Source organism: Carlito syrichta, unplaced genomic scaffold (genome assembly GCF_000164805.1).
Source record: "Carlito syrichta isolate Samal-C Ts95f unplaced genomic scaffold, Tarsius_syrichta-2.0.1 Scaffold289400, whole genome shotgun sequence".
NCBI classification, from domain to species: Eukaryota; Metazoa; Chordata; class Mammalia; order Primates; family Tarsiidae; genus Carlito; species Carlito syrichta.
The window spans coordinates 284816-303333 of NW_007233496.1; the positions used below are offsets into that span (position 1 = coordinate 284816).

Below are 18518 nucleotides of genomic sequence, written 5' to 3' on the forward strand. Positions count from 1 at the left end.
CTGCCAATTGGTTTGGTTTGGGGGTGTGTGATGGACAGTGTTAACTGGCAAGATCTTTTCCTTTCAGCTCTTACCGCCATCCCCAAGACTTGCACACAAACATACCTGTACTTGTGTCCGCATCTTGGACACATTTCACCTTTTCTTCATACTTCTCCACTGCACTCTTCACGTGAGGTATGTTTCATGCTCTCTGGATAGATATACAAAAACACTGTAAACATTCCTGCCCCCCCCCCATTCTTGGGCCTCACCTGGCAAAAATCCTCTAAGTTCCAATTTTTATTTACTTTCCCCTCTCAACAATTTTGTTAGGTTTGTCGGAGGAGGTAAGTAAGAAGGCTTGAACTACTTTTACCTTCCCACTCAAGCCCCTCTCCACACTCTCACCTTTAAGATGACACAAGAAACACTGAGCTTCCCAGGAAAGTTATCACTGAGAGACTCCAGAGAGGTAGCCAAAATTATTCCAGTTTAATATCCTCATTACTACTTCCCTCAAACAGCCTCCAATACTTATTATGAAAAGAGAACAGGATCTGAGATTGGGGTAACGAAGGGCATCTGCGTGTTTTTCTCTTAGTTCCTCATTTCCCCTCATCTTTTTCAGGCTCCTCCGTTTCCTCTCCACTTTTCCAAAATTGTGTGTATTCTCCTTTAAGGGGTTGGGCATCTCTCCCGCCCTCTCCAGAATCGACTGAAGTTTCCGAGGAGACTATTCAGTCTGGGCTGGAAACACTTTCAAAAGACTCTGAAACTGTGCTCCATGCACTTCCAATGCTCCTTTCCCTTGTGTCCAGCCCCCTGCCCCTCTCCCTGACTCTCCTCAACTACAAGATTTAGCCTTTCCACAAGGGAGTTGAGCATCCTTGAGGTTTCCCACCCTTAACTGCTCTGTCCCCGGATGGAGCCAGAGAAATGTGGTGGGGGGGCCGGGGCCAGAGCTTCAACATCGCCCCCCAGAAGGAGGAGCCAGAGATGGGGGTAAGAAAAAGGAGACTGGGGGATGGTTGGCAGGAGGGTGAGAATTGGGATGAGGCAGAGATAAAAGGGGGAAGAAAAGGATCTAGAGGAGGAGGAGTGTCTGTCATATCAACTTCCGTTGATGGAGCTCAGTGCCTTTTTCATAGTCTCAAGTTCGTTGTTTCATTATCCATTAACCAGCCCCTCCCTTTACTGTCTGCCAACCTGTCCTACACTCCCCACAGACACTGATCTCAGATTCCCCTGAAAGTCTAAGTGGAGGCTTCCAAAGGTGGCTGCTGAGGTAATCCCAGGCCCCAGGGTTAGGGAGGCCCGGGACTAACCCTATGCCTTTCTCAGCTCTCTGGACCAAAGTCTGTCCAGGGAAGCAAGATGCCGGAGCCCAGGAGCCGTCAGCTTAGCAGTTGCCTGGCCTCTGGATGCCTCCCAGGTAATAACACCCTTTCAATACTTCTGAACTCCAAAGACTCCTCCAAATTTCATCCCTCACCAATCTTGCTTCATACCCTCACCAAAGATACCCCTGTATTTCTCTCCTGGCCCAAAGTGCTTCTGCCTGACACTCTGCCTTCTTTATCCAGAGCTGTCTGAGTGTGTGGACCTTGATATTCCTTCTGTTTTCTTGACCCCGTTACCTCTTTTCTCATTTGCTTATTTAATAAATATTTAGTGCCCACTATGCACCAGGTCCTGTTCTAGGCTCTGTTCTGGTTACAGAGGTTTAAAAAAAAATTCTTTTTCCTCATAAGCTTACATTCTAGTGGGGTCAGGGGAGGCTAATAATCGCCCCTCTTTAGATCTCCCTGTCTCAGAGGAGTAGATGTATACAAGTATGGGCAACAATGGGATAGTCATAACCTGGTTTCCTTTCTTCTTTAGGGGAGCAGATCCTAGCATGGGCCCCAGGGGTGAGGAAGGGGCTGGAGCCTGAATTGTCTGGAACCCTGATCTGTACCAACTTTAGGGTCACCTTCCAGCCCTGTGGATGGCAGCGGAATCAGGTGAGATGGTTTGGGAAACAGAAAGGAGAGTTAATGGAAAGTGGGTAGGGGAGTCTAGAAGGATTTAGACAAACATTTTGGGCATGGACTATCTTTGGAATGTATTAGTGATTGTCATTGGGGACTATATCTAGGGGAAGGGGGCTGGGGGCTGCTAAGATGGGAAAACAGAGTTGTGTTTCAGATGTCCATAGCACTAGTCATGTGCTTTCTCTAGGACACTCCCCTGAGCAGTGAGTATGATTTTGCCCTGATCAACATTGGGCGTTTAGAGGCTGGTAAGTGTGGGGGTTTGGTGAATGGGCTCAGTGGGGGTGTTGGGACTCCTCCTCATCCTTCCTCTATTCTGAGAAAATACCCAGGGATGGAGTGGGATAGGCTGGAAAAATTCCTCCTCGAGGGACCCTGGTTCATGGCTACACTGCTTTCTAACTCTTGACTTCAGTGAGTGGCTTATCCCGAGTCCAGCTCCTCCGTCCAGGGTTCCAGCTTAAATTCATTCCTGAGGAGATTCTACTTCATGGCCGAGACTTCCGGCTTCTCAGAGTTGGTTTTGAGGCTGGAGGGCTAGAGCCTCAAGCTTTTCAGGTAAGAGGTCCTTAACCTGAGGATCCCCCCTCTCCTTAGAAACTTGGGGTTCTCTCCCTAGCAATTCCCAATACTCTCCCACTCCCCAGATCCCTCTCATTAGTCCCCCTGCTTCTCCTCATGGAGAGGCTAAAAGGTTGGGATGACACAATGAGAGCAAGGAGCCTGAATTCTAGCCTGGCTCTGCCAATTACTAGCAGTGTGACCATGGGCTAGTTTCCTCCTCTGAAAAACCAGGAGGGTTGGATGATATTATTTCTAAAATCCCTTCCAGAATGAACATTCTATGATTCTGTGGTTCTAGATTTGTTCTCTTGACCCTAGTCCCATGACCTGTGGACGTCCTCTCCTCTGGGGACTATCTTCACTGTTCTCTATTGTTGGCAAAGAGGGTGGAGCAACACATGGGTTCCATTTCCTTCTTTTCACTTATTTAGTCTGAGTCAAAAGGATGGAATGTCCTTTCCTCCACAGGTGACCATGGCTATTATCCAAGCAAGATCTCAGAGCAATCAAGCCCAACAGTATGCAGGGATAACCCTGAGCAAGACTGGTGAGTGAGGGTCCTTTACAGTAAGGAAAGGGTTAAGGAGGCTGAAAAGACAGACACTTGACTGTGGACAAGAGCTGAGAAGCTGTCTCTGGTTCCTCTTCTTCCATCCCTATGCCCCACTCTTGCCCCAGGTCAGGGTTCTCGCTCCAGAAAACCACCTATTCCTCTCTTGGAGACATTAGAAGACTGGGAGACTGAGCGGAAGAGGCAAGGAGCCCAGGGCTGGAGGGTCAGCACAGTCAATGAGAGGTTCGACGTAGCCACCAGGTGATCCTTCTGTCCACACCAACCCTGTTGCTCTCCTAATCTTCCCACAGTTCCTGATCCTGTAAAGCTAGGACTTCTCTTAAACTCCACCCTCCTTGGGCTGTCCTCCTAGGATCTAAACCCAAGACACCTTGCAAAAGTCCCTCCAAAGCAATTTTACAGCTTTACATTGTAATGAAGTCACTGTAACGTCACTCTCAATTCACAGCCTGCCCCGTTACTTCTGGGTCCCTAACCGACTTCTGGACAGTGAGGTCAGGAGAGCATTTGGCCACTTTCATCAGGGCCGAGGACCGGTCAGTGTGAGGGTGAGGGTGATAGCTGAGGATTAGAGGGTCGTGGGAAGCTGGGGATGATGTGGAGGGAGGGATCTCTGTGAGGTCAATGTGGGGGCAAGGTAGGAGGTTAGGGGTTTCTCCTGCAACAACTTTCTTCTCACCCATCTGAAGCGCTTGTCCTGGCATCACCCTGGTGGCAGTGATCTTCTGCGCTGTGGTGGCTTCTATACAGCCAGTGACCCTAGCAAGGAGGATATCAGGTGAGGAGAGGTTTGATAAGAAGAATCAAGGGCCTGGTGTTCAGGGCAAGCCCTTATTTCCTTATTTCCTGACTCCCTCCCCTCCAGAGCAGTGGAGTCAATGCTCCAGGCTGGGCATTCAGATGTTGTCCTGGTAGATGCTATGGATGAGCTGCCTAGTCTTGCAGATGTCCAACTTGCCCATTTAAGGCTGAGAGCCCTCTGCCTGCCTGGTGAGAATAATCTTTGACCCCTCACCTTCACCCCAGGTCTTCTGACCCTAACCCAGGTTACCCTTTTGCCTGCTATAGATGAGTAACCATTTAGCCCAATGATCCTCAGTTTTTCCTACTCAACTCCCATCTCCCACAGATTCACTGACTTCCTGTCTTCCTAGCCACAACTTATTCTTTTGTAAATGACTTTATTTAGACATAATGTATATATCATAAAATTTAAACTGCACCCATCTTAAGTGTATAATTCAATTAATTTTATTACATTTACCAGGTCATATAACCTTCACAATTTAATTTTAAAAACATCAGCCAGGCATGGTGGCTCAAGCCTGTAATTCCAGCACTGGAGGCTGGGGTCAAGGCATGATCCCAGGAATTTGAGACCAGCCTGGGCAATATAGTGAGACCTCATCTCTAAAAGTAAAAAAATATATAATAAATAAACATTTAAAAAAGCTAAGCATGATGGTTTACACCGACAACCCTAGCTACTCAGGAGGCTGAGGTGGGAGGATCACCTGAGCCCAAGAGTTTAAGGGTATGTTGAGTCATGACCATGCCACTGCACTCCAGTCTGGGTGACAAATTGAAACTCCGACTCAAAAGAAAAAATTATTTTCAGAAACATCATGGCCATTTAGTTACTTTTCATTCCTATTCTCAGCTCTAGGTGACTAACCAACTTATTCTTAACCCATCAGGTTATAGACCTGAATCCTGAATCCTGAGTTCTCCTGATCTTTTTGCCCTTCTGATCCCCCCACCCTCTATCAGATTCATCTGTAGCTGAGGATAAATGGCTCTCTGCCCTGGAAGGAACACGATGGTTGGACTATGTCAGGTACTTCCTCTCTTCTCTTAGTCATCATTTGTAATCCAACCTTTCTCAATCTCCTGTTAACCTGGACTCCTAAAAGGCCTCCCATTAACTCTTATCCTTGGTTTCCCAAGGAGATTGTTATTTGCTGCTCCTTAGAAGGAGAAGAGGCAGAATTTTGGAGTCTACCTCTATTCCATCCTATGACTGGTGACTCCGTTCTCCCTCCCTTATTGTTCTTCCTCCCTCTTCCTCATCTGCCACTCCAGGGCTTGTCTTCGAAAAGCCAGTGACATCTCAGTATTAGTGACATCCAGGGTTCGTTCTGTAGTGCTTCAAGGTGAGTTCCTTTGGACAGTGCGCTTCATTCCTTGCCTCTTTCCTTACCCGCCTGACTGGATTCTGCCAAGGGAGGGAGACTCATTAAGCTTTCTCCACTTTTGTTCCTGGGAACTACCCAAGAGCCCCATCTCTCACCCTTCAAAGCCACCTATGCCTCCTCACTAGTTAGTGGTCCCTCCCTAACAATAGGATGTTCTTAGTCCCTCTGTTCCCCTTCCATTAGTGGATGGGGACTGGGTTTGGAGTGGGAAGGATACTGTGGAAGCTGGTTTGAGAATTGTGATCCTGCCCCCTACATGTGAAACTGGGTATTTCTATTCAAGTGGAATCTATGAAGTGAATCATTCAAGGTCTTTGTTTTCTCTTCACTTTTATGTGCTCTCTCAATCCTGCCCACCCCAAACTTTTCCCCTGTGCCTCTCACTTCTTCTTGTTACACTTCTTCTTCTCTTTCTCTGCTTCCCCAGTTTCCTGGATCCCCCTTCTTTGTCCCTTCTTCCTCTTTATCACCCAGAGCGCGGTGATCGTGATTTCAATGGCCTCCTCTCTTCACTCGTCCAGCTGCTTTCAGCACCTGAAGCCCGAACACTGCTTGGCTTCCAATCACTAGTGCAGCGAGAGTGGGTGGCAGCTGGACACCCCTTCCTGACTCGGCTTGGGGAAACTGGGGCCAGTGAAGAGGTGAGAACAATTTGGGGGGTATAGGGGGTATTACTAAAGAAGTAAGGGAAAGAAAAAAAATTATACAGTATAATCCATTGGAGGTGAATCAGGTCAGAAGTGTCCTGAGGTTAGGCTGAGCTTGAAGACTCAGATGAGTGAGACCTCACAACCCTCCCACCTTCAATTCAGATTTTCATTCCCTGACCTCCTTAGTTCCCCCTACTTCCTGTGTGCCCCATCCCCTATTGTTTTGTCACTTTCCCTCTTTAGGTCCCCTCAATCCCTCCAATCTCTTAATTTCTCTTCTCAGGCACCAGTGTTTCTCCTCTTCCTTGATTGTGTCTGGCAGTTCCTTCAGCAATTTCCAGCTGATTTTGAATTCTCTGAGTTTTTGCTTCTTGCTCTTCATGATAGTGTCAGGGTTCCTGACACCCTTACCTTCCTGAGAAATACTCCCCGGGAGCGTGGAAAGCAGAGTGGACAGGTTAGTGACTTCCATTTTAAACTTTTTTTCCTTTCTCACTGAGAAATTTAGTCTTATTTGTTTTATGAGAAGCGAAGTCTGTGGGTGGGAAGGGGGAAGCTTATTTTCAATCTCAAGATGAGACTTTTGCCCTACAACTGAATCCTAGAGGAAGGGGTGAGAGCTTCATGATTTTCCTCTGGATTTGGGAGGATTTTTATGTGTAACTATCCTTTTTCTTGCTTCGTCAGTTTAACTCCTATACGCAGGTCTACACCCCAGGCTACTCCCAGGCCCCCGCTGGTAACTCTATTAACCTGCAGCTGTCTGTCTGGGATTGGGATTTACGCTACAGCAATGAACAGATACTACAATTCCAGAATCCTGGCTATAACCCAGAGCACTGCCCAGATTCCTGGCTCCCTAGACAGCAGGTGAAGTGTCTAAACTTCCTAAATTCCCTTGACTTTTCCACAGGCTCATGCTACTGGATGGAGAAAAGTTGAAAGACACGATGTCTAAGTTCCTTAGGGAAAGCTACCCCATGCCTCTTCTGCATGTACCACTCATAGTCTCTGACTATCCCTAAGAAGACAAAAGTCCTAGAACACAGAATATCAAGGGCTTTCTTTTTGTCTTCCTCAAGTCTGTTTACTCATCTTTCTGTCTCATGCACACATTTTACATGTTACCCTGAAACAACTTTAATCAGTCCTGAGGTCTAGTTGAAGTCTAATGAGGAGGTTTGAAGAGTTCTGAGTGGGAGGCTTGTAGTTCTAGTCACTGATGCAATGAGTGGTGGCAGGGGGGTACCCCTTCCTGATCCAGACTGGGGAAACTAGGGTTATTTGGTTTCTCAAGTTGCCATTTGATTTCTTCTCCCCTTTAGCCAAACTTCATGGGTCCTGGACCTCCTAGTTCTATGTGGCTCTTCTCTAGAGGAGCCCTGACCCCCCTGAATCACCTCTGTCCATGGCGGGACAGTCCCTCCCTGCTGGCAGTCTCTTCTCGATGGCTCCCTCGACCTGCTATCTCCTCCGAAAGCCTGGCTGACCAGGAATGGGGGCTCCCCTCACATTGGGGAGCTTGTCCTTTGCCTCCAGGGCTGCTACTACCTGGATATCTGGGACCCCAGATCAGGCTCTGGAGACGCTGCTACCTGAGAGGAAGGCCTGAAGTCCAGGTAAGAAGGAAAATGGAATTGGGAGTGGGAGAAGGGGCTTTACTAAGTCAGATGAAGAGACAGAAAAGCAAGGGCCTGGGAGAATTAGAAAGTGAAGAACCATTCCTGTTGGTATCAAACTGGGTTTGGGAGTGTGGGAGGTGGGGGAAACTGTTTGTAGCTTAGAGTAAGTGGAATTTAGGGTACAGTTGGAAGGGGAAAGAGAATTAAAGACACCAGAAGTAGCAGACAGATCTCAGAAGCAGAGAGAGTTGCAATAACATTACTGTGCCCCCTTTTCCTCCTCCCCAGATGGGCCTCTCAGCTCTCACAATCTCTGGCCTCCAGGATGAGCTATCCCATCTTCAGGAGTTATTAAAGAAATGGACACCAAGAGTATCTCCTGAGGATCACTCCAAGAAAAGAGATCCAAATACCATTCTCTCTCAATCCCATTGAAACTGTTGGCATTCCCAAAGGCAGAGCAGAGGGTTTTGTGGTGAGGGAGGGATCTGTCTAATCCTTCATTTTTAAAAATATCTGGCTTTGCTGCCTCAGCTTTCACCCTCCAGCCCTTAAACTCAGTACATTTTGAGTCTCCTTGCAAATGGTGGTGCTAATCTTCTCCAGCTCGTGCTCCATCTTGTTTGGTTCCTGAAGATATTTTTGTTTCTTGTGATTTGAAGAATTAAGAAACAAAAACCACCCGTGGGTTCGAGACCCGCCTGGGCAGCGAGACCTCATCTCTACAATAAATCAAAAAAAAAAATCAGCTGGGCGTGATAGTGCATGCCTGTAATTCCAGCTCCTTGGAAGGCTGAGGCGGAAGGATCGCCGGAGCCCAGCAGGTCGAGGCTGCGGTGGCCGGGAGCGGCCACTGCACTCCAGTCTGGGCGACAGAGTGAGACTCCAACTCAAAAAAAAAAAAAAAAAAAGAAACAAAAACCAGAATGTGATACACAATCGCCTTTTTGTTAGGCCAATTCCATCCCTTTTGAATAACAGGAAGTTAAATTGTGAGCTCAGAGAAGTTGTTCATCAGTCCCAATAAGATAGCCTGGAGACCTCATTCCCATTCCCTCTTGCTGCTTAATTCCAATTTCTATTTCTTCCCTTAAAGTTTTCTACAGGAATACGGTGGATACTGGAGACACCCTGTCTCCTCCAAGTGTATTTTTGTAGTGGAATTTCTATTTAAGGAATTCATTAAAGCACAGTATTTATACACATTGCTGGCATTGTTTCTTATGTTTGAATAAAGAATCCTAAGTAGCAAAGAGTGGTGGGTAATGGGTTGGTGTGACCCAAGTGAGGAAGGCACCCATCATATTGTTGCTAAGGAAATAAGAAAATTAGGTCAGGTGAGGCGCTGCAGAATTTACACGCAACTTGGGAAAAGGGTTCTCTTTTCTGTCCCCTCTAGAGGCAGACGGGGGAAGAGCATATCAAGAAGCTGCTGGGGACAGTGTGTGTCCTGGAGGTCAATACTGGGATCCCTGAGCTTCAACCCCAGCCACCCCTCAGCTTTGGTCACACCTCTTCTTGCTGAAGCCTCATTCTCTCCACCCCGCTCCCCACAGCCCCGTGCAATGACGACTAGGTGAGCTCAGACGTTCCGCAATTTCCCCACCGGGAGAAAACGAAATGTGTACGAAGGCTGCGGGCGGGGTGGAAGCCCGCCTCCGCGCCGGAAAGCAGCCGAGTCCTTGGGGGGATGGGACTCCTCAGCACACCCTTTTCTGGGCAACAGACGATGGATCTCTTGGCCACAAAATATATGAAAAGTTTCGTTTTGTTCTTTCAGTTTTGAGTTTACATTTTTGGGAGCGTGAGATTCTTTCGCTCTGGCGGTACTTTAAGGGGGCCTGAGCGTTTCCATTCCGCCTTTCTCGCTAAGGCCACTAGCAGCTACACCGCGGAGAAAAGGCCAGAAGATTCCGGGGCCCGAGCCGCGTCACGTTTCAGCTGTTCCCGGTCTCAGCGGTTCCTAAGATGGCCGCCGCTGCTTCAGCCACCTCCCCCGCCATCCCGCGTCCGTGTTTGCCCCGGAAGTGGAAGCTGTAACTAAGGTCAGAGGGCGGAGCCGCTGCTTGGAGACGGCGGGAGCTCTTTCGCCATGGCTGCCGGGCCGATCTCCGAGCGCAACCAGGGTAACGGGAAGGGACGGGTCCAGAATGGGCCCGGTGGACCTGGGAGGTTCTGACTAGGATCAGCAGTGTCTCTGCCGGGGTGGGAGATTGGATCCACCCCCGGAGGGCGCGAGTCCAGCCCCCGTGCCTGCTGGGGGCGGAGTGGTCGGGTGCAGGCTGAGGCCTGTAGATATGATGCTTGTATGTTCAGTTCCTTGCTGCCTGCCACTGAAAAAGGCCAAAAAATCCACTGAGAAAGAATTTGCGGCAGAGTACAAATTAGACGTCAGAAGATTTTCCAGGTTATGGGAAGAGAGAGGTTTAAGGGTTTAACCGAACTCTCCCCCACCCCGTTCCCACCCCCGTTTCCCTACTTGGGTTCCTTCTTCATGTTTCCATAACTTCTTCCTTATACTCTCACCCCTGCCCTTATCTCCTGCTCCCTCTGTCCAGATGCCACTGTGTACGTGGGGGGCCTGGATGAGAAGGTTAGCGAACCACTGCTGTGGGAACTGTTTCTCCAGGCAGGACCAGTAGTTAACACCCATATGCCAAAGGATAGAGTTACTGGACAGCACCAAGGTGAGTACATGGTAAGAAGTAACATTTATATATTGAGGGGACTGTGTAGGGTCCCAGCAGTATTCACACTGTTTTGGAATAAGCCTCCTAAAGATATTTTTCTCTTAAGCTTCAGTTTACAGTTTGTTTCTGGAATGAATTTCAAGTGAAGTGAGAATATTATTTCTGTCTTGTTCTTTGTGGTTAGAGGATGGATGAGTTACACCCCATTTGGAATCTTATCACTTAAGTTGTTAACCTCCCCTTCTCCACTTCCCCAGGCTATGGCTTTGTGGAATTCTTGAGTGAGGAAGATGCTGACTATGCCATCAAGATCATGAACATGATCAAACTCTATGGGAAGCCAATAAGGGTGAACAAGGCATCAGCTCACAACAAAAACCTGGATGTGGGGGCCAACATTTTCATCGGGAACCTGGACCCAGAGATTGATGAGAAGCTGCTTTATGATACTTTCAGCGCCTTTGGGGTCATCTTACAAACCCCCAAGATTATGCGGGACCCTGACACAGGCAACTCCAAGGGTTATGCCTTCATTAATTTTGCTTCATTTGATGCTTCTGATGCAGCAATTGAGGCCATGAATGGGCAGTACCTCTGTAACCGTCCTATCACTGTGTCTTATGCCTTTAAGAAGGACTCCAAGGGTGAGCGCCATGGCTCAGCAGCTGAACGACTTCTGGCAGCCCAGAATCCACTCTCCCAGGCTGACCGCCCTCATCAGCTCTTTGCAGATGCTCCTCCTCCACCCTCTGCCCCCAATCCTGTGGTATCATCATTGGGGTCGGGGCTTCCTCCACCAGGTAAAACTTTTGGCTCAAAATAGGTTTGTTTTGGGGATGAGGTTGGCAAGAAAAAGAAAAAAGTACTTAAAAGGAGACATTGAGTTAGTGGGTGATATGAAGGGAATTGAGGGGTGATGGTAATGGTGGAGAAGAAAGTTGTTGAGTTTCTCCAGGAGGTTGAAATTGTTTAAGTTGTCTGATATTGCTTTTGGTTTTAGAGTACTGAGGGGAGGAGAAAAGAACTCACCCTGCTTGGAGAGCCAGATATGGACTGGCTCTTTAAAGACATTTTTAACTCAGTACCTTTAACTCTTCCTTCTTCCATTTCCTGTATAGGCATGCCACCTCCTGGCTCCTTCCCACCCCCAGTGCCACCTCCTGGAGCCCTCCCACCTGGGATACCCCCAGCCATGCCCCCACCACCCATGCCTCCTGGGGCTGCAGGACATGGCCCCCCATCAGCAGGAACCCCAGGAGCAGGACATCCTGGTCATGGACATTCACATCCTCACCCATTCCCACCAGGTGGAATGCCTCATCCAGGTAGGTTGTTGGGAAAAGGAGGGATGAGTCTGGTAGAGGGTCACTATCACCACTCATCCTGCTGCTCTTGTTCCTCAACAATAACAGTCTCAGAGTTCTCTTTCTTTCAGGTAACTTTTGTAAAATCAAACACAAAATACTTGGTTTAATTTAACAACTACAACCCTGTCTCCATTTCTTATTTAAGTTTTTGAAGAGTAGACTATATTTGCTGTCTTTCGTTTCTTTAACCTTTACTTCCATTCTCTCCTCTGACTCCTCAAAACATTGGCCTAATCCCCAAATCTGAAGGGCACTTCTGCTCTTTATTTGGTGTGACCTCCAGTGTACTTGAAACTAGCCTTGTCCTCCTGTTTGAAATTCTTGTCTTTTTGCTTCTGTTTTTTTGCTTCTGTCTTTCTGGATTGCTCACTTATCTCTCTGATTCTTTCATCTCAGCCACCTTGATAGTCTCCTTTTTGTCTGCTTGTGCTTAGATTTTTTGTGCTTGTTTCTCCTTTTCTGCATATATCTATAGTTTTAATTACATATACACTGATGCGCCTTACATCTGTAGCACTAGTACATGGTTGTTAACATTTCATGTCCTTAATCCTGCTGATTAATAGACAGCTCCACTTTTTGACCCCTCCCCTTCAAATCTGTTCTTCCTTTAGTGTTCTTTGTTTTCACATGCTTTGTTAACAAACACGAAAGCTATGTTTGACTATTTACTCTCACTCCTCTCTTAATCCCAAGTCTTATTTATATCAGTGGCATCTGTCCCCACTGCCACTGCCCTAGTTCAGGCTTGCATTCCCTCGTTTTTTTTTGAGTTGGAGTCTCACTCTGTCACCCGGACTGGAGTGCAGTGGCCGCTCCCGGCCACCGCAGCCTCGACCTGCTGGGCTCCGGTCATCCTTCCGCCTCAACCTTCCGAGTAGCCGGAATTACAGGCATGCGCTACCACGCCCGGCTGATTTTTTGATTTATTGTAGAGATGAGGTCTCGCTTCCCAGGCGGGTCTCGAACCCGCGGGCTCAGGCAATCCGCTCACCTCAGCCTCCCAAAGGCACGGGATTACAGGCTGAGACCCGGAGCCCGGCTGCATTCCCTCATTTTTCACACTTTATTGTAGTAACCTCCTGTCACTTTGACTCCAGTTTTCTACCTTTGATCTACTTTCACAGAGTGATTTTTTTAAAAACACATGTTCACACCCTCTTGCTCAAAAATTTTTTAATACTTCTTTTTGAGAGAAAAACCCAAACTCATTACCATAGCTCTTAAAGCTTTTTTTATGATTGCATCTCTGTCCATCACTCCCATAACTGCATGTTGCTCCTGGTACTGACTTACTGGTATTTCCTGGAACATACTATGCTGTTTGACACACTCATGATTTGCATATGCAGATCTTTCTGCTTGGGGTACTCTATTTTCGCTTTCTTGTCCGCCTGAAATATTCATCTTGCAGAATTATAGTTTTTCTCAGGCAGTATATCTGCACCTTCTCAAATCCTACCAACAGAATAATCAGCCCACTTGTTATATATTTTGGCATTATTCTTCCAGTGCCTAAATCATGAAAGGAGCAAGTGAAGAGGGTAAGGAGTTGATTGAGTAGTGGGTCTGTACTGTTGGAGTGGGGTCAGGGATGGGGGCATTTTTTACCAGCCTTATTTTCTGTAGCCTTCTTTTTCCTGATGTCACTTTCTTTCTCATTTTGCTCTCTTCCTTTCTCTATTTTCTTTGACCTCTTCTCTATCATCTCCTTTCTCTTGTGCCTGTTTTATTTTCATAGGAATGTCTCAGATGCAACTGGCACACCATGGCCCTCATGGCTTAGGGCATCCCCATGCTGGGCCCCCAGGCTCTGGGGGGCAGCCACCACCCCGACCACCACCTGGAATGCCTCATCCTGGACCTCCTCCAATGGGCATGCCCCCACGAGGGCCTCCATTTGGTTCTCCCATGGGTGAGTAGCCTCTAGCCACCTCCCTCATCTGCAACTGTCATATTCTTATAGCTTCATTTGTCACATCCCTTGTCCCATGCCCTTACTTCGTACATTTCTTCTCATTGTCTCCCTATCATCTCCCAACACCAATTATCTCCTGTTTCTCACTATCGCTAACCTTCCTTTCTCTTTCAGGTCACCCAGGTCCTATGCCTCCACATGGTATGCGTGGACCTCCTCCTCTGATGCCCCCTCATGGGTACACTGGCCCTCCACGACCCCCACCCTATGGCTACCAGCGGGGGCCCCTCCCTCCACCCAGACCCACTCCCAGGCCTCCAGTTCCACCTCGTGGCCCACTTCGGGGCCCTCTCCCTCAGTAAATTCACATTCTCTTTCCTCCTGTGATATTCTCTCAATATCTTTAAGACTCCTTGGACCAATCAGAGATGCTGTAGCTCCTTGGGGCTAAGGCACTAATCTCTTTCAGCTCCCCTACCCATTTTTAATGTAATTTTTTTTCACAGGAGGTTTTTTGTTTTTAAATGTTGGTTCTAAGTATTTTGCAAATATGCAGAGAAAATAAAACTCCTTGTTTATTCTGGTGGTGTTTTCCTTGGCAAAGTAATTTTTCTCTTTTTTTCTAAGAAGAGATGTCAGGGTATTGTGAAATGAATGGTAAAATAGGAGTGAAGGTTTTACTCTACATTATTAAAGCCTTATTCTGTAATGTGTTGTTGCAGTTGCTAGACTCTGCTGTGCACTGGAGCAATTATTTCCTTACATAGAGCTTATTTTGTAGTTTAGAAGGTGGGGACTCAATATCTATGGCATAGGATTATTATTATTATTATTATTTGGGGTTGGAATCTCACTCTTGTTGCCCAGGCTGGAGGAGTGCAGTGACATGCTCATGGCCACTGCAGCCTCGACCTGCTGGGCTTAGGCGATCCTTCCGCCTCAGCCTTCAAATAGCTGGAACTACAGATGCACGCCACCACATCCAGCTAGTTTTTGTGATTTATTGTAGAGACAAGTTCTCACCAACTTGCCCAAGCTGGTCTGGAACCCCCGGGCTCAGGCAGTCCTCTTACCTTGGCCTTCCAAAGTGCTGGGATTACAGGCTGAGCCACTGTGCCCAGCTAGGATTATTGTTTTAAGGTGAGAGGAGATGTAAAGTGCCTGGGAATAGTTTGGCAAAAATATGAAGTAACATGCACACAGCTATTCATTGCAGTGTTATTTGTAATAGCAGTAGATTGGAAACAACTCACATATCCCATCAGTAAGGGACTGGTTGAATGAGCTGGTAAATCTATACACTACAGTATTCTAGTTCCATTTTACTAGAGTAAAAAGGAACAAGGAAGATCTCTGCATACTTAACTCCAGTTTATATTAAGTGAAGAAAAAATGTGTATATGTATAGTGTTCCACCTTATCTAATACATACGTATTTATTTATATTAAAAAAATAGAAGGATAAACCAAAAACTTAATAGAAATTGATAATACTAGAGAGAGGGAAAGGCTATGGTGGGAAGTTGGGTTTCTCTGAGTATTCTGTATGTGGTTTTCATTTGGAACCATATAAATGTCTTTCATAATTGTGAAACAGTTAAAATTTGTAAATTGAAACAGTAAAAGTTCATTGTCAGTAAATGTTCATTTCTTCTGTTCTTTACCACCAGACATCTTGGATAAGGAGTTTGTATCTTCTATTTTTTTCTTGATCTCATTCCTTCTAAACCTGATTTCCACCACATTTAAATCTGGGCTTAAAGATTTTTCAGTAACTTGACCAAATCCAGTGGCCTTTTTTTCCTGTTCTTTGCCACATTTTATCCTGTTAAATCACCCCCTATTTGAATCTTCCTATTTGGCTTATGTAACCATGAACTTTCCTAAACTCTAGATAAGAAACGGTGAGCCCGATCCTCTGTGTTTCTCTTACATCATTCTCATTTATTTGGCAATTTTAATAGTATCTACAAAGGCTCTGTGCTGGTTCAGCTAAGGATATAGCATTTGTGCTGTCTAACCTGACACATGAGAGATTTTTAATGAAATAAAATATTTTGAGAGCATGAGGAAAGGTATCCTGGCATACAAGTCAAGGAAAACTTCCCAGAAAAAAAATGGTTGCTTGAATTTAATATTAAAGAAAAAGTAGAAGTTTCTCAGGCAAAGGTGGAGAAGCTCATTCCGGTGGATGGGATGTCTCTAAGCAGAAACAGATTGACAAATAGCATGGGGTATAAAACACTAAAGGTGTTGGAGGCAGACTGAGGTCAGAGCCAGTGAGGGAGCTCCCCATAGATCAGTGCTTCTCAGTCCTTTTTCACATCATGGCAGGGAACCATTCAAAACAACATTGAGGTAAAGGGAGGCAGCAACTTCAGGCTGGAGGCTATTGGTTCGGGAATTCTAGCTGCCTCAGTTTGATGTGCTTATTAGATATCTGTGACTTGATACTGAATAGACAGATGGGGATTTGGAGTTTGGGGTTGATGGGAAGGTCTGGACTGCAGATACAAGTGTGGGAATCATCAGCATGTGGACAGTATGAAAATCATGGGACTGCCTGAGGTGAGCAAGGAGAAGAATAAAAGGCTTCCTGTTCCTGGGACTGATTCCCTAGGAACTTTAATGTTAACGGGCACGGCAAAGGGGAATATGAAGTAGTTGGTGGGGCATGGCACTAGGAAGGGAGATGGGGAATGATTAATTCTTCCCTCAGAACTTAAAATATATACAGTCATCCCTCAGTATCCTTGGGGGATTGCTTCCAAGACCCCTGCCTACAGATAACAAAATTCATAGATTCTCAAGTCCCTTGTATAGAATGGCATAGTATTTGCATATAGCCTATGCATATCCTGGGTAATTTAAATCATCTCTAGATTACTTGTAATAATACAATGTAAATGCTATGTAAATAGTTGCTACACTATTGTTTAGGGAATAATGACAAGAAAGTCTATATGTGTTCAGTACAGATGAAGCCATCAGGCCTAACTACATTTTCCATCTGCAGTTGGTTGTATCCACAGATGCTGAATTCACAACTATGGAAGGTTGACTGTACAAGCGTTCCCTCTAAGAGTACAAGGTTTATATTTTATTAAATAGTGTATCAGTGGAGAGTAAGCAAAGTCACTTTGAAGAGAAGAAATGGCTCCGTGCCAGCAGGACTTGACTATAATCGAATTGACAGTGTTAATATATTAAATAAAGAATGTATCAGCTTGAAGAGGAGTCAGCAATGAAAGTCTAGTAAAGGGAGAGTCCCTGAGGCCCGTCCAAGTACCATCCTGGAAAGAGATTCAGCCTTCAGATTTAGAGTAGTCTAGGAGTATTGGCAAGACTGCCCATAGCATAGAGGTGGGGGTAGAGAATTGTTGCCAAGATGAGTTTTCTGGGCCCATTGGCATGACTCCTTATCAGAGATGGCCAGATGCCATTAAAGATACAAATCCTTCAGTTATGTCAATGTGCGTTTATACATTGACATTTTGACTCTGATTTAGCTTCAGGGCGAGAATGTACTGGACATGGAGACATGAGTTTTCAGTCTGAGTGAGGTAAATTTTTATGATAAACTAATATTTGTGTAGTATAAACTTTCTATTTCAGTAAATTGTGAACTTTGTTGGCATAAATGATTGTTTCTGAGATCCAACTTTGGAGCCGGCAAAACCCAGGCCCACATCCCTATCAGTGGTAAATTCAACCTGGCAAATGTGAGATCTCTTGAGACCTAGCCTGTCAGCCTTCTCCTTGTAATATATCCCAGCATCCTGAAACCTCCGTATTGAGTAAGGCAGAATGACACGCAATCGGATCTGAAAGGGACCTGATGCAGCATTTAGTCCAAGCCCCCCACTTTCCAGGTGAAAAACATGAGGTTCACAGAGGCAGAGAACTTGAACAAGAGTTGACAGCTTGTCAGAAGTGAAAACCCAGGTTAGAGCCTCTAGTTAGTGCTCTGTCCAGATTATCCTAAGCTCTTACCTAGAATGTTTATTCAGGATGTATATTCCCAAACTACCACATACCCTCTCATCCCTGCAGCAGGGATGGTCATCAAGTGTCAACAGGTGACAGACATGTCTTGGTACAGGAGCAAAGGAAAGACAACAGAAAGAACAAAAACCAATTCATTCCTTCCTGTCCTGGAAGCAGAAATGTGTGCTGGGATGGAGTAAAGGCTGAGAGGAGTCAAAGAAAATGGAGAAGGGTATTAGGGATCCCTTTCTGAATAACTGGAACAAATGAATGGAAGGGGAAATGTCCAGTGGTCAGGCCTATAAAACCCCCCTCAGTTTCCCAATACTCACCCCGGCTCCGCTAACTGACTGGAGGAGGATGAAGAGGTCTGTCTGTAAATGAATAACCTGGACTGTTCCCTGAGGAAAGAAATGGCAGAAATCCAGGAGTCTGACTCTGGTGGCTCAGGGTAGAAACCACACTTCGTTGTACCTGCTTTCTCTATATAGCCAGGTGAACTTAAGCGTCTGAGCACTCCGGATTTGCGAGAAGGTTGTGGAAAAGGAGTTTGGCTGGGAGCAGTGGCGAAGGGGAGGAGAAGTGTTTTGAAGGCAGCAAGAGCCCCTAAAATTCGTGGGTCCTGCCATACTGGGACTGGGATGCTGAGGAAGGGGCTGCCTCATTCACCATCTCTCTTTCTGTCTTCCCATCTGCCTTCCCTCCATCACGATTTCTGCCTTCCTTTAATTCCTTTCATCTTTTACTAGGAGAAAGCGGGGAAGGGCTGTGGGTCATTTCCAGCTGTTCTTGTGACACCTCCCCAGCCCTTTCATCATTTCTCCCCCGAGCCCTGAGTCCCTCCCCATCCTCTTTTCTCCGCCCCCACCCCCCAACAATGGTCTCTCCCGAAGCTCAGAGGCGCGAGGGGGGGTGAGGGGAAGGGGGGGCGGGGGG

The 18518-nt window shown here is 46.5% G+C and overlaps 2 protein-coding genes across 2 annotated transcripts; both read left to right on the plus strand.

Annotated features, from left to right (window-relative positions):
* Positions 1–667: 667 nt before the first annotated feature.
* MTMR11 (myotubularin related protein 11) lies at positions 668–8825 on the plus strand. The gene is made up of 18 exons (XM_008054293.2): positions 668–984; positions 1339–1414; positions 1864–1985; positions 2203–2263; positions 2431–2573; positions 3048–3126; positions 3258–3393; positions 3602–3689; positions 3843–3931; positions 4019–4143; positions 4924–4990; positions 5236–5306; positions 5823–5989; positions 6282–6455; positions 6686–6868; positions 7324–7617; positions 7909–8075; positions 8575–8825. The coding sequence occupies exons 1-17, from the start codon at positions 919–921 to the stop codon at positions 8053–8055; spliced, it is 2088 nt and encodes a 695-aa protein (XP_008052484.2). The 5' UTR covers positions 668–918; the 3' UTR covers positions 8056–8075; positions 8575–8825.
* An 841-nt stretch (positions 8826–9666) lies between these two features.
* On the plus strand, positions 9667–14173 carry SF3B4 (splicing factor 3b subunit 4). The gene is made up of 6 exons (XM_008054294.1): positions 9667–9746; positions 10179–10307; positions 10568–11110; positions 11429–11635; positions 13419–13592; positions 13770–14173. Exons 1-6 carry the CDS (start codon positions 9713–9715, stop codon positions 13955–13957), a joined length of 1275 nt encoding a protein of 424 aa, XP_008052485.1. The 5' UTR covers positions 9667–9712; the 3' UTR covers positions 13958–14173.
* The last annotated feature ends 4345 nt before the right edge of the window (positions 14174–18518 follow it).